Source organism: Alternaria ethzedia (assembly GCF_023757985.1).
Source record: "Alternaria ethzedia strain BMP 0044 chromosome Unknown scaffold_20, whole genome shotgun sequence".
Lineage (NCBI taxonomy): Eukaryota > Fungi > Ascomycota > Dothideomycetes > Pleosporales > Pleosporaceae > Alternaria > Alternaria ethzedia.
In genome coordinates, this window is record NW_026056213.1 from 396,227 (window position 1) to 409,172 (window position 12,946).

The 12,946-nt window shown below is 52.5% G+C and overlaps 7 protein-coding genes across 7 annotated transcripts; 4 read left to right on the forward strand and 3 right to left on the reverse strand.

The window, feature by feature from the left end:
- Positions 1-1,127: 1,127 nt before the first annotated feature.
- Positions 1,128-1,718, forward strand: J4E87_007430 (uncharacterized protein; the record flags this gene model as incomplete). The annotated part of the gene is made up of 1 exon (XM_049379025.1): positions 1,128-1,718. The coding sequence occupies one exon, from the start codon at positions 1,128-1,130 to the stop codon at positions 1,716-1,718; it is 591 nt and encodes a 196-aa protein (XP_049231295.1).
- Positions 1,719-2,266: 548 nt separating this feature from the next.
- On the reverse strand, positions 2,267-2,729 carry J4E87_007431 (uncharacterized protein; the record flags this gene model as incomplete). The annotated part of the gene is made up of 2 exons (XM_049379026.1): positions 2,267-2,588; positions 2,641-2,729. The coding sequence occupies 2 exons, from the start codon at positions 2,727-2,729 to the stop codon at positions 2,267-2,269; spliced, it is 411 nt and encodes a 136-aa protein (XP_049231296.1).
- A 249-nt stretch (positions 2,730-2,978) lies between these two features.
- J4E87_007432 (uncharacterized protein) lies at positions 2,979-3,608 on the forward strand (the record flags this gene model as incomplete). The annotated part of the gene is made up of 1 exon (XM_049379027.1): positions 2,979-3,608. The coding sequence occupies one exon, from the start codon at positions 2,979-2,981 to the stop codon at positions 3,606-3,608; it is 630 nt and encodes a 209-aa protein (XP_049231297.1).
- A 178-nt stretch (positions 3,609-3,786) lies between these two features.
- J4E87_007433 (uncharacterized protein) lies at positions 3,787-5,329 on the reverse strand (the record flags this gene model as incomplete). The annotated part of the gene is made up of 4 exons (XM_049379028.1): positions 3,787-4,022; positions 4,074-5,019; positions 5,076-5,258; positions 5,309-5,329. The coding sequence occupies 4 exons, from the start codon at positions 5,327-5,329 to the stop codon at positions 3,787-3,789; spliced, it is 1,386 nt and encodes a 461-aa protein (XP_049231298.1).
- Positions 5,330-9,926: 4,597 nt separating this feature from the next.
- Positions 9,927-10,973, forward strand: J4E87_007434 (uncharacterized protein; the record flags this gene model as incomplete). The annotated part of the gene is made up of 4 exons (XM_049379029.1): positions 9,927-9,936; positions 9,990-10,006; positions 10,063-10,312; positions 10,369-10,973. The coding sequence occupies 4 exons, from the start codon at positions 9,927-9,929 to the stop codon at positions 10,971-10,973; spliced, it is 882 nt and encodes a 293-aa protein (XP_049231299.1).
- Positions 10,974-11,394: 421 nt separating this feature from the next.
- On the forward strand, positions 11,395-11,874 carry J4E87_007435 (uncharacterized protein; the record flags this gene model as incomplete). Its single annotated transcript, XM_049379030.1, has 1 exon — positions 11,395-11,874. One exon carries the CDS (start codon positions 11,395-11,397, stop codon positions 11,872-11,874), a length of 480 nt encoding a protein of 159 aa, XP_049231300.1.
- A 119-nt stretch (positions 11,875-11,993) lies between these two features.
- Positions 11,994-12,675, reverse strand: J4E87_007436 (uncharacterized protein; the record flags this gene model as incomplete). Its single annotated transcript, XM_049379031.1, has 2 exons — positions 11,994-12,227; positions 12,280-12,675. The coding sequence occupies 2 exons, from the start codon at positions 12,673-12,675 to the stop codon at positions 11,994-11,996; spliced, it is 630 nt and encodes a 209-aa protein (XP_049231301.1).
- Between the last annotated feature and the right edge of the window lie 271 nt (positions 12,676-12,946).

Below are 12,946 nucleotides of genomic sequence, written 5' to 3' on the forward strand. Positions count from 1 at the left end.
TGTCTGCGCCGAACATATCGCACGAACTTACCTTGAGTCGCCGCGAAGAATCGCTTTGATCGCGCCAAATACTACTGAAGTTGTAGCGGCGAGTAGGTGGTAGAGGATCAGTGTTGGAGATCAGATATCGCTACCTATATACGATTGCATGCGCTAGCAGTAATGGCCCGTTGCCTGCTGCGAATCTTGAGTCTTAGCAAGGTCGTCCAATGACAAGTAAGTGGGGTATATATCCCGAGATGTGGTCTCGTGCGCCTGATGTGACGTGTTCGTAGAACTGAGAAGTGAAAGATTTGAGACACCACCGGGTACCCTCGGTGCTGTCGGTAAGGAAGGTAGACAGCCAAGTTGTTGCTTTTTGGAAAGTGATCATGTAAATATAAGAGAGAGCAAAGCTATATATACGAAGAGAACGGTGGTGATGAGTTATATACCCGAGCAACAATTGGTTCAAGAAACGTAGTGAGAGAAATGACAGCCTTGACCGTATCGGAAGGTCTTGCTTGATCGCCTGGGTAATACCGATACGTCCTCAGAAACAAATTTCATGTGTTTGCTTGATGAGACTTCTTGTCTGGACAGGAGGGATGCGCATCGTATCTTTCAAGAAAAGTACGTGCACAACCGACGCAGGAATTGTTCATGATATTGGAAGAGAACGTTGTAAACAAATGATGAGATTCAGCCGTGGTGATCAGAACAATTAAATCTATAAGATAACTGCTAGTGGACGCAAAATCGATGGAATCTTGATGTTCAAAGATGATGTTTCGTGGAAGCAGCGCTGACAAGCTTCGCGACATCCTTTGGCATCCGCGCTAAAGTCGCGCTTCCGCATGCGCCTTCCCTGCACGTTACCAACCTCCCGTCCCTTCTCCAACTTGGACCACACAACATTCAGTGCAACAAGCGCAAGAAAAGAGATGGCCATGAAAAGGGAGCGCTCACCATCTCCAAAACCCACAACAGAAATATATCTCTCGTCAGCAATACAAGAGCAGACATCAACATTCAAAGCCGCGTTCTCTCCTAACCTATCCGCCAAAGCCTTACAAACACTCCCCGAATTCCGGACTGCCACCCACAAAATCGCAGCATGGAGGAAACCATCACGGCAAAAGTCTTTGATGCCGGAATCTCGCACTTTGTATGATCTTGGCCACGATGATGACGGCGAAAAGTGGGCCGGAGGACGACTCAGCAATGTACTACGAGACACGCAGACCGAAGGCGTCGTAGTAGTTGCGCGTTGGTACGGCGGGCAAAACATCGGTCCCATACGTTTCACGCATATTGAAAACAGCGCCAAGGAAGCGATTTGGAAGTGGAAAGTTGCCGATACGGAGATCAAGAAAGAGCAGGCTACCAAGAAGCAAAGAGTCGATGAAGAAGCTAAGCGGGAAGAGCTGGTTAAGAACCTACAGGAAAGGGATTACAACATCTTTGCGCTGAGGAAGTTGTTGAGTCAGAAAAAGGCGCAGTTGCAGGATGAGGAGCCTGCACCACCGACGCCGCAGAAGATGCAGGATTATGGGAAGATGACTATGGATGCGCTGACGAGGGTGGACAAAGCAAGGGATGCTACGATTGCGTTCATTTTGAAGCAAATTGATAAGATCGATGAGGAGCTTAAGCTTGTGGAGGCGTTGGAGGACGGCACGCAAGGGGCGGAAGAGGAGGGCAAGGCTGGAGAGGAAAAGCCCTCGACGCCAAAGTGATGCGATGGCCATTATGGTCATCGGATACCACAGAGCTCTCCATAAAATTGTCGGTTGGACGTTGGCTTATGTACCACCTATCAGCGCCAATATGGAAGAAGCATTCGGGGTTACCAGGAGATTCCCATGCAGCTCTCTAGACATCGTCTCTGGAACCGACAACACCCTCCAACGCGGTATCCACTAGGATGGATCTCTAGTCCACTTCCTAACGCCATCAACAATGTGGGGAGAATCTAAACGCAATGCGGGTTTCGTCTCTACTAGAGAGGGTTTTCAGGAAATGGCTACAGGACCTACGTTTGTGGGCTGGTACCCAAAGAGACTGGAGCAGGAGGAATACCAGTCAAATAGAGACTCCGTGTAAGTATTTACTACTCCGGAAGATGCATGTTTCCCTGTCTTATATAGTACATGTCTCTACATGCACATTACGCATACTGTACATTCAATATACACAAGCGCCCTTATCTATTCCCATCTCCCAGCCAGAGACCTCCGAGTCCAGCACATGCTTGCCCATTGAATAGCCAAACACTACTGCTGCTCTAATGACTGATGTTCCACCTCCCCTTCTTCAACCTCCGCATAATCATCTTCCGCCCCTTCTTCGTCCTAATCCTGCTCAAAAACCCATGTCTCCTCTTGCGCACCAGATGACTCGGGTTGTAGGTATCACGCGGACCGCACCGAATCTGCATGCTGCCCAGACCGGGATGTGACGAGATTTTGGAGGCGAGGTCCAGCGTCTCGGAGCTTGAGGGGACCAGAGAGGTGGTGCCCGCGGGCGGGAGGGCGTTTGTGCGGGGCAGCATGGGGCGTCGGGGGGTGAGGAGCGATATCTGGCGGGTGGACGAGGGTGTGGATAGTCTGGAGGATGGGTTAGAGGGCTGGAGAAGGGGCTTGGAGGGAGGGTAGGTACGAGTGTGGTGGTGCTATGCGTGGTCGGACGAGTGTGGATGCGCTGGTTGAAGGGCGCGCGACGACCCGTAGGCACCGAAAGGCGTTCATGATGTGTATGTCGACCGCAATTGCCTCCTCTTCGCTCGTTATGTCGTCTCCGTGGCGGCGTGGTCCCGATTTGTCGATGCGAGCGTGCAGTCTGGCATGCCCGTCGCGAAGTCCGCAGAGCTAACACATTCCTTGTCGTCCGTGCGCAAAAAGTTGGCCGTCGTCCCAAAATCCTAGCCAACAACTCCACCATTTCCACGATAGCAACTACCCACCCAACCCTCTATTTCGCGCCCAAACACTGCCAAAATGATGCTAGAAGCACCTCCTCCCCGCCGCCACGTCTCCAGCGCGCCCATCTCTCTCGACGATGCGTCGGCCATCCTCGAAAAGTACCTCTCGAACTCGGAAACGTACCCGCATCTCCATCCCGATGCGACTATCACACCAGAAGGCGTCGCATTCAATGCGCAAGGCGGCGCTATGGGCAACCCAATCATGCACCACTTGCGCCGTGTAGCAGCAGGTATGCGCGGCGAGTACCAAGAACCAGAACGAGCGCTAGACGAGGAAGACGACCAACGAAACGCAACCACGGATGTTACTGTCACTACTGGTCGCAAGGGTGGCCTCAAGAAGTCCAGCCAGTTTGCAGCGGTCGCCGAGGGAGAATGGCAGGACCTGGCTGAGTATCAGGCCGAACAGGGAGATATCGAGATTGGAGAGATTGGCGACAGGACGAATGTTGTGCAGGAGGGTGGTGAAGAGCCTCAGGTACAGTCTACCAAGGGCAAAGACAAGAAGCGGACGAATGCGCAGGTGGAGGAGCAGGAGCCCGCGGATGGCGCCATAGACAAGGAAGCCAGGAAAAGGGCGAAGAAAGAACGAGACCAGCAGAGGAAGAAGGAAAAGGCTGCGAAGGGCAAGTCAAAAGAGTAAAGGTGTCAGATCTCACGATTTGCAAAAGATACATGGTGGGAACGACTTTGACGGACGCCTCGGCCATTGCATTTGGGCTGTATTCTACGAACTTTTCGTCGCACTTGCGACCCTGCGCGGTCAAGTTCCCATGACCTTTTATACCCGATATTGTACAAAATCCGATCGAGATCCACGCCTAGAGTTCCCGATCCGCTGCCTTGATAGGCTTCTCCTCGTCCGCCGCCTTGTCCTCCGACACCTTCTTGTCGCCAGTCCAGTTCATAGCCTTGAGGCGCTCCGTCAGGATGGGGTGGGAGTGATGGAAGCTGGAGTAGAACCAGTCGGCGTCCATGCTTGACAGGTTCTGGATCTGGAGCTTGATCAATGAGGCACCGAGTTCGCGCGCATATCCGAGCTTGACGGCGAAGGCATCTGGGTGTTGTTAGCATGGGCTGAGACATGGATTGGGACCAGGATACATACCGGCTTCGTACTCCATGCTGCGAGTCCAGATGTTGAGGAGGAGCTTGATGATGGAGTCCGTGGGCGACAGGATCTCGTTGAAGAGCATGAAGCCAACAATTGTCGGCTGCTCCCTGTGGAAACCAAAGTCGGCGTAGAGCGAGCGGTTGTCAATGAAGACGGAGAACAGGGCGAACATGTAGAACAGATGCGCCTGGCTAATGAAAAGAAGTCGCGAAGTGTGGTTCATCTTCCAGTGTCCCAGTTCGTGTGCCAGGACAGCCTCCACTTCCTTCTCCGTGCTCTTCTCCAGCAGTGTGTCGTAGATGACAATCTTCTTCTTGCCGATCCAGGGTAGTCCAGTGAAGTATGCGTTGCTGTGGGCGCTGCGCTTGCTGCCGTCGATGACCTGTAGTTCCGAGAGCGGGAAGTTGAGCTTAGACGCAAGCGCCTCGACAGACTCCTTGAGCTTGCCGGGCTTGAGCGGCTCCAGCTTGTTGAACATGGGCACAATGAGGATCGGGTAGATGGTCATGCCAGTGATCTGGATAACCAGCATGAACATCCACAGGTAGTAGAAGAAACCCTGGCCTGTCTTCTTGATGATGGCCAAGAAGGCGCTTCCAATGGGGATACCGAAGGCAATAGCGAGAGCCTGGCCCTTGATCATGTCCGTGAGCCAGAGCTTGACCGTCATCTTGTTGAAGCCAAACTTCTCCTCGAGCACGAAGCTGTGGTAGTAGGAGAAGCCGAGGCCGGTGATCAGATCGATCCACCCCAACATGTACATGAACAAGAGCGACTGGGGAATTTCACCAGAGAAGCGGACGGGCGCATAGCGAGCGACGACGGTGCCGGCGGCGGCCCAGACGAGCGGGTATACGTTGAAGTAGAGGACGGCGAGGGATTTGACCTGGTTGAAGAGAGCGGAGAAGAAGCTGAACTTGGCTTTGGCGCGGCCATATTCCTGTCATCAAGTCAGCGCTGGTAAGCATGGCGGGGTTGCTGCAATTGTGCGCGTACCTGGGATTTATCGAACGTCTCCCGTTCAATTTCCTTATCGAGAGCCTTGGGGACGGTGGTGCGTTGGAGGACACGGTACTGGCGGAAGAGAAGCCAGTTCTCCAGGGCGAACTCTGCGAGCGAGAAGCCGACAACGAGGCGCTTCCATGGAAAGAGCGGCCGGTCGAGCCAGCGGCCCAGGCGCTGCATCGTGTTAGTCATGGTAGCCTCAGTTTATTTGCGTGCGCACTAACCTGAAGGATTGCCTGGATCATGGCGGTGGTGGTGAATGTTGGTTGCAGGCAGACGCGCGAGGACAGATCAATGGTCAATGTTCCGCGTCAGCACTCCAGGGCTAGCGCCAGGCAGGGTTCAGCCACAGTACGTCACAGGGCTAGATATTGTTCTTCTCTTTCATCCTATCTTTCTCTGTGCGCCCTCTCCCAGAACAAATCTATACCCCTTCTAGTCTTTCTTTCTATGATCTCGTGCCACGACGACACGCTATATCACTTGGCGACAGTCACGGATGCATCCCAAGATGATACGCCTTCACGCGCACGCGTTTGCTCGACACGTTACTCTACAAGATAATGCCACCTTAGCTCTGGCCTTGCTGTTTACGCCAGCAGGCCCAAAAATACCATGCGTGAACCACCCTCGCTCAACGGGTCTGAACAGAGGAATGGATTCTACATCTAGGACTTCAGTCATTCATCACTGTCAGGGAGACTGCAGAAGTAGACGTTCGAGGTGAGCCCCAACGCGCTTGCCTTCGCAGCTGCGCGGTGAGAGGAAGGCGCAAGGCGTGACTGAACGTAATTTCGTTACACTCTGAGCGAGCACCCAAACAAGCAACTGAACATCTAGACCTTCACTGCAACCAAATCCAGTCTCGTCCCCGCAGCGACACTAACCCCACGCGCAACTACCACGGTTCCGAACATAGCTCGGTATGAAGCGTCAGAGCAGCATCTTCCGCGCCAAGCGACTGTCGAAAGCCTTTACATCGACACTGACCAGCGTCTTCGAAAAGGCCGATTCGAGAAAAGGCACCACGACAACAGCGCATCATCTCCTCTCGCCGATAGCCGAACGACACTCAAAAGACAGCTCTAGGCCAGGAAGCGTACAGGAAGATTTCGACTCCGCAATCCCTGCGGAAGCGCCCACCGAGTATTATATAATACAGGAGAACAAGTATCCTGCTCTACGGGCCTTGCGGAGCGATGCAGAGATCGGGGACGGAATATGGAGATGCTGCCACTGTCGTCATGAGAACGTCGTTACGCACTACAAAGGCGCATTTCCTTTCAAACATCTGGTATGCAGTCGCTGCAACGAGATACTGTGTTCTCAGTGTCACTCATCCGAGATCCTATCACCTCTACCGTACGGCATGATTCAAGCACCACGGCCACGCCTTGATCGCGAAGTCCGTTATTTCCACATCTGCACTACCTGCGGACTGAGTCATCGCGCCGAGATGGAAGGTACGACCCTGGACTTTTATGGTGTCAAGTGTGCGGCTTGCGGAAGCACTTCATACGGTGACTGGCCACGCTACCATATCGGTAACAACGAGCCGTATAGGAGGGATCCGGATGCGAGCTTTGTCAAACTCATCGATGCAAGAGCTGATGATGCGACGAGGCTTACTTTTCGGTGGATCATTGCGAACGAGGATGGGCCATCATCGGGACTGAGTTGCAGAAATCCAGGATGATGTTCACGACTGGCTGGATATCATTGGAGGACGCGATAATCCCATCACGTCAATGGCTGCCTTCGTGAGCTGCGATCTGAACCATTGCCATACGGATAAGACAGCGATACGTTGAGAGACATGCAAGTGATGTTTACTCTACCTACTGATACTGTCTCAAGTAAGTCGTCTTACTGCACTATCTCATATCTCATTGTGTACTTATAGAGAGTACTGATCCATCACATTTCCCGGTACTTCGTTATATATGTCAAATCCATCGTCTATATACTTACAGTGATGCGCAGCCGACCATAGTAATGATAGAGTGTAGCAGCAGCACAACTATTTCTTTGTTACATTGTTTCTTCCATGGCCGGGCATGCAGCCTACCAACAACCCGAATATTTACTCGCTTTCACAACAGCCCGAGATACAATGAGATTGAACCATTTCACAACGATTTCCATGCGGAGACTCTCATTGGAGAGAGTCGCAAAGGCTGTCAAAGCCGTCAACCCTTTCAGGCTCTCGAAGCGAAGCCCACATAGACATCTCAACAAGGATGTCCACTTCCAATACGACCGTACCGCAGATGGTGTCTGGGCTCCTAGCTGTGGCCACGACATGAAACTGTACCATTTCGCGGGACCACATCCTTTCAAGTATGTGAAATGTCATTGCGAACGCCTACTGTGTCCCGATGATCGTACCTCCGAGATCTTGACTCCGATACCTTCACTGGAGTTGGAGGTTTACGAGGAGCGTTTCCAAGGCCAGAGGATGTCAAAGGAGAGCAGATACTGCCAATTGTGTCGAGCATGCGGTCTCACACATCGTGGTAAAACCAGCAAAGGTCGCATTGAGTTTCCAACAATGCCATGCGTCTGCGGCCAAATCTCTAGCGAAGAGCCAATGTACTTCTACATTGGCGATAACGCTGCGTATCAGAGCGATGCCGATGCTGTCACGGTAGATGTCCGCCTCACGCAAAGACTGGATGCATCCCAACGGTGTAAGAGCAACAGGGTTTCTCTCGCCGATTGGGTTCCTTCCTCCCCTGGTGAGATTGAGAAGTTTCGTCTAGCACTCGATAAGGAAGGACCAACTCACGCCCCAGACGTTTCAAAGCCGGAGACCAAGCGTAATAAACGCCCCAAGCGACGAGCAGGTGAATCAGCAATTTATGTGTTGAAGTCAGATTCAGGTTGGGATGTCCGCGCCGATGTCTCGTGGTTTCCAGATTGAGCGGACGGAGCGCGTGATGCTCGACTCGTGCATCCGTATTCTCGTCCACAGTCATCCTGCTATCGAGCAGCGTCTACTAATATACCTGTCGCTCACATCTTCTCAATGTTCCATGTTTGCAAGAAATAAGACGGAATCCATAGCTCTACGCTGCGCGCCGGCCAGCAAATCTAATATTGATATATACACAGCTCCCTTATACATCGGCAACACAGACCTCAGAGTCAGCAGAGACCCAATGCATGACTGCATCCCAAAAGGATCACTAGACACTGTGAAACACATGGCAAACAACGTCTATTGAAGGCTCAACTGAATCTATATAACCTCATCCACCGCTCCCATCAGGGCCTCACAAGAGAATTTAAAACCATCACGGGCTAGAAACAGACAGAAGAAAGATGACGAACCGCGAGCGATCCACATCGTTGGGTGGAGGCGCATTCAAGATAGTGCGCAAACAACAAGGTTGGACAGGCAGTATATACCATGACATTGTCCCGAAGTCGCCTGATAAGCCTTATGAGCCTGTAGCTGGCTGGCGGAGACACAAGGAAGATGGTGTGTGGCTATGTTGTAAGGGCCACGCTGATAATGAAAACCTTGTAACACATCGTCAAGGCGCGTTTCCGTTCAACCGTCTGGAATGCACAAGATGCGATCACATCTTCTGCCCGGAATGTTCCAGCTCGGCGGTCCTTACACGAGTTCAATCATCAGATCTGGTAGCGTTTCAAGAGCCCTCTCCAGCGACCGCTGGATTGGTCCCCTACTGTCGACTATGCCGCGCGTGCGGGAGGACGCAGCGGGGTGTCTTGAAGAAGGGTCGTCTCGAATTTGCTATTTCTTGTCCGTGCGGTAAGGCTACCGTGTACGACGACGAACGCATAGACTTCTTCATCGGCTCAAATGAGAAGTACCAAGAGGATAAAGAAGGTGTCACTGTACAGTTGAGAATCGATCATCGCCTTGGCGCTCACCAGCGTGTGAAAAGGGAACGGCGCGTAGAGTTTGATGAGAAGACTTCGCAGGGCCCTGTCCAGCCGCCAAAAGTCGCCGTCTCTAAAGAGACCCGCAAGGCACCTAATCAAGCGGTGGACGCAGGCCCGCGTCAATCCACGAGAAAGGATGTACCGAAAAGGTCTCGTGGTGGACCTCAACTGACGGTAAATACCAAAGAGTGGCATGAACATCAGCCATGGCCTGAGAATACGAGGTTCAAAACACTGCCGCAGGGCGGGTTCGTCCTGGACGCAGATTTTGAGCACTCTGGTCTATCGCCATCAAGTATTGCCTGTAATTCGGAGACGTCTTTACTGCGGTAAGATGACTGATATGTCCTGCGCCCTGGTTTCTATACATCCCTATCACCGTCAAGCATTCGCTGCAATTCGGATTACTCAGTAGAGCACGACAATGGCTTGTACGTCTGGCGCCCTGGTTCGTCAGCCTAGTGTCTCTTTCGGCGAAATGCTTACTGTTCGGGCTTGAGACAGTACGCATGTCAGACCTGTCTCTCTTCCTCCTAAATTCTAATACAAATGATCTGATCTTACTAAACCTCGGAGTACTCGTTGTGAATTCATATCTCGTTTGTTGTGTTATCTGATAACGAAGTGTCGTCATATTTCTCGTTGTTTGTAGTCAGAGATTTCCGTCGCCATGGTGAAGGCAGAGGCAACAACAAGAGCAAAGTCGCGCCGTAACCACCACCTCAGCTGCCACTACCAACCGCACAGAAATCAATTATCATGTCTAAGATACCGCGACAATTGTTGTTGCCCGGAGGCAAGCGGGTGATCGATGAACGATATGCTGAACATCGACACCGCTTGATCGGTATGCTCAGAGACTACCTGGGCGTTTTGAGAGCGAGCCCGGTGTCCTCACCCGGATTTCGTATCCATCGCGCCTCGCGCATGCTCCAGGGTAAAGTAGCCGTCACGAATAGCTCTCAAGATGTCTTGCTAACTTATTACTAGTATGTAGCTCCCTTGCGGTGCTTTGCTAACGCGGTGCTAAGACATCCTACTATTCGTGCTAACAGCTTGATAGCAGATCTTCTACGCCTACCGCGAAGTTACATGGAGCCGCTTCTGCGCCAAAATCTCCCTTCCAACATTCTATGACGGCCTCACCATCATCACAGACGATCCAAAGAAGCTCGGACGGAAGAACGGCTGGTTTGCAGACTTTCCTCAGCAGTACTTCATTGGCAACCCTGAGGCCAAGAGCAAGGTGCTGGTGATTTCGCCGTGTCACGACATTGGCGTTCTGAAGAAGCTCATTGAGCAGCTGTTCGCAGGTAAGACCCAGGGATTATTTAGATCAGACGGAGAACGTTAATCAGTGGACAACCAGGCCTCGACGTAGACATCGACGAAGTCAAAGTCCGCCTCAAGACTCCCAAGGAAAAATCCATCACAGCTACGGACGAGCCTTTCGATTTCGAAAACGCAACCCCTACTGTGTACATCCACTGGTGCATGCGCGTCACCCACAGACCCACGGGAAAACAGACGTCGCTCGATATCTCCGGCGTACAGTACGGAATGATTCAGGGCGACATGCCATGGCAGCCACACACCGACATCTTCGTCGACGAGGTCCAGGCCATCAAACCGCTGGGTACACTTGCGAAGTACGCAGATGAAGTGTCACAAACCAAGGGTACGGAGGGATTGCGATTCGAAGTTGCGGCGAGTGCAATGAAGGCGTGGCACGAGACTGTCGATGCGGCAATGGAGCGCAAAGGGTTGACATGGGCGGATGTACTAGGAAAGGAAGAAGAAGCCTTCCAGCGACATACGAAGAAGATCTTGAGCGTGGGCACCAAGGCTATGCAGAAGTATGCGACGGAGACGAAGCTGACGAAGAAGAGGCTTAAGGCGGAGAGGTATGAGCAGAGGCATGAAGATTGGTTGATGGGAGAGCTCAAGGAGCTGGAGAAGCTGTATTTGGAATAGGGTAGGGAGTGCGCTTCTGAGCTCTGTGGGTTGACGCGACCTCGGGAGAAGATAAGTTGGGGTTGCACGAGCCCGGGGATCACATCGCAGCATGCCAGTAGATGGTGGCAATGCGACTGATAGCTCGACAAAAGTCCATGATTACTGCGGTTAGCAAACAAATACTACCCCCTTATAATGTCTGTGTGTTGAAAGCGTTCCAGGTCCAGAGGAAGGGAAACTGTGTTCAAACGCACAATCACATGTTATGCGTGACTCGCGCGTGTGACGTACGGTTCCGGACCGGCTGCGCCACACTCCGGGTCCACGGGTGGCAAACCACCCTCCCCTTAAGACATGCCTCTCTTCTCCACACTCTCCACCTCCAGCACTCAAACCATACACCTACATACACATACACATACACCCTCAGACCGCAAACATGGACGAAGACCTCATCGCATTCGGCATCGTAATGCTGCTCTTCCTCTCCTTTCCCTTCCTCACGGTCCTCAGCATCACCGGCTGCGTCGCCTACTCGCGCACCAAGACGTGGGACAAGGCGCGCAACCAGCGTGCAGTCAGCCTCGAGTCCTCCAACGGAGAAACCAACCGCTTAGTCTCTGACGAGGCCGACGAAGAGTCCGACTTCTACGACACCGACGACGAGGAGGAGCACACCAAGGCCAAGGCAGAAGAGGAGGCCGACAAGTACCTCACCTTCAACCAGAAGTTCCGCAAGGAGTTCAAGAAGGTCTGGTCGGGCAAGGGCAAGGGCGACATCCTGAAGCAGAAGGAGCGCGAGGAGCGCAGGAAGCTGGCCAAGGCGGTGGCAAGGGAGATGGACCGCAGGGAGAGGAGGAAGGCGAGGGCTGCTGCCAAGGCACAGTCTGAGGACTTGCCGGCATACACCAAGGCGTAGTAGAACTACGTCGGTCCGATCTTTTCACGGAGCAGCAAGAAATGCTGTGATGCGATGATGGAGACGGACACCTTTCTCTCTTGGCCCTTAAATTGATACCCCAAATTAAACATATTACCTCAGCATTTCTTCCACGACAGATTTAGTATCTGGCCGAACCCAGCATCCACCGAGCTCCCCTGCACGTAACCGTTTTTGTTCGACGTACCCGAATCCACCGTCGCAGAGAGACTAATCTGAATTCTCGCATCCTTCTTCTGGCATACCGACGCCTCCGTATCTGATATCTCACCGTCCTTGTGCAAAAGGAAGTCTTCCTCGAATGGCCCTGTTACAATCTTATGAATGTTGCCCTATCCTAAGTCAGTACCTCCAACAACAATTTCAGCCGCCGTGACCACATACCTTGCCCTTCATATCCATGCCATTCACATCAATCCACTTCCACCGGCTAACCAAACTAGCCTCAACACCCTTCTCAATATACACATAGCCTCGGAAATCGGCTGAGCTAACATCGAACGCCCACCCCGGCGAGTTCATGCCTATGTTCACTCTGCAGAAGGCGCGTGTCTTTGCAGTCCCTGCTTTTGGTCCGTCGGAAGCGGCGAAGTTGTCGAAGATGATGGTTAAGGCGGAGTTGTCGGAGGCAAGCATGACGCTGGCGTCGCCGGGCCTGCAGCCACTTCCATCGAGGTCGATGTCCAGGCTTGTTAGGGAGACGGCGCCTTTGGGTGGGAGGGCGGCTGCGGTGAATTTGATGAAGAGAGCGAGTAAGAATGAGAGCATGAGGGACGGCATGGTGTGTTGAGACTACGAAGAGAAAGACATTAGGCTAGAAACTTGCACATCTTATGCTCTTCTTCAACCATCCTTTTCCTGCCTAGTACACCAAATACCGCCTTTTCTTGCCGTGATCGTGGCACTTCGACATCAATTCTTCGGTTGCGGCTGAAGGAGCCGTCAGGTCAGATCCCAATATGTAGTACCATGCTGCAATTGGCATTACACTTGCCTACATATAGGAGCTATATCTAACGAGCCGCTAGGATCGCTGTCAAAACGGGTTAGG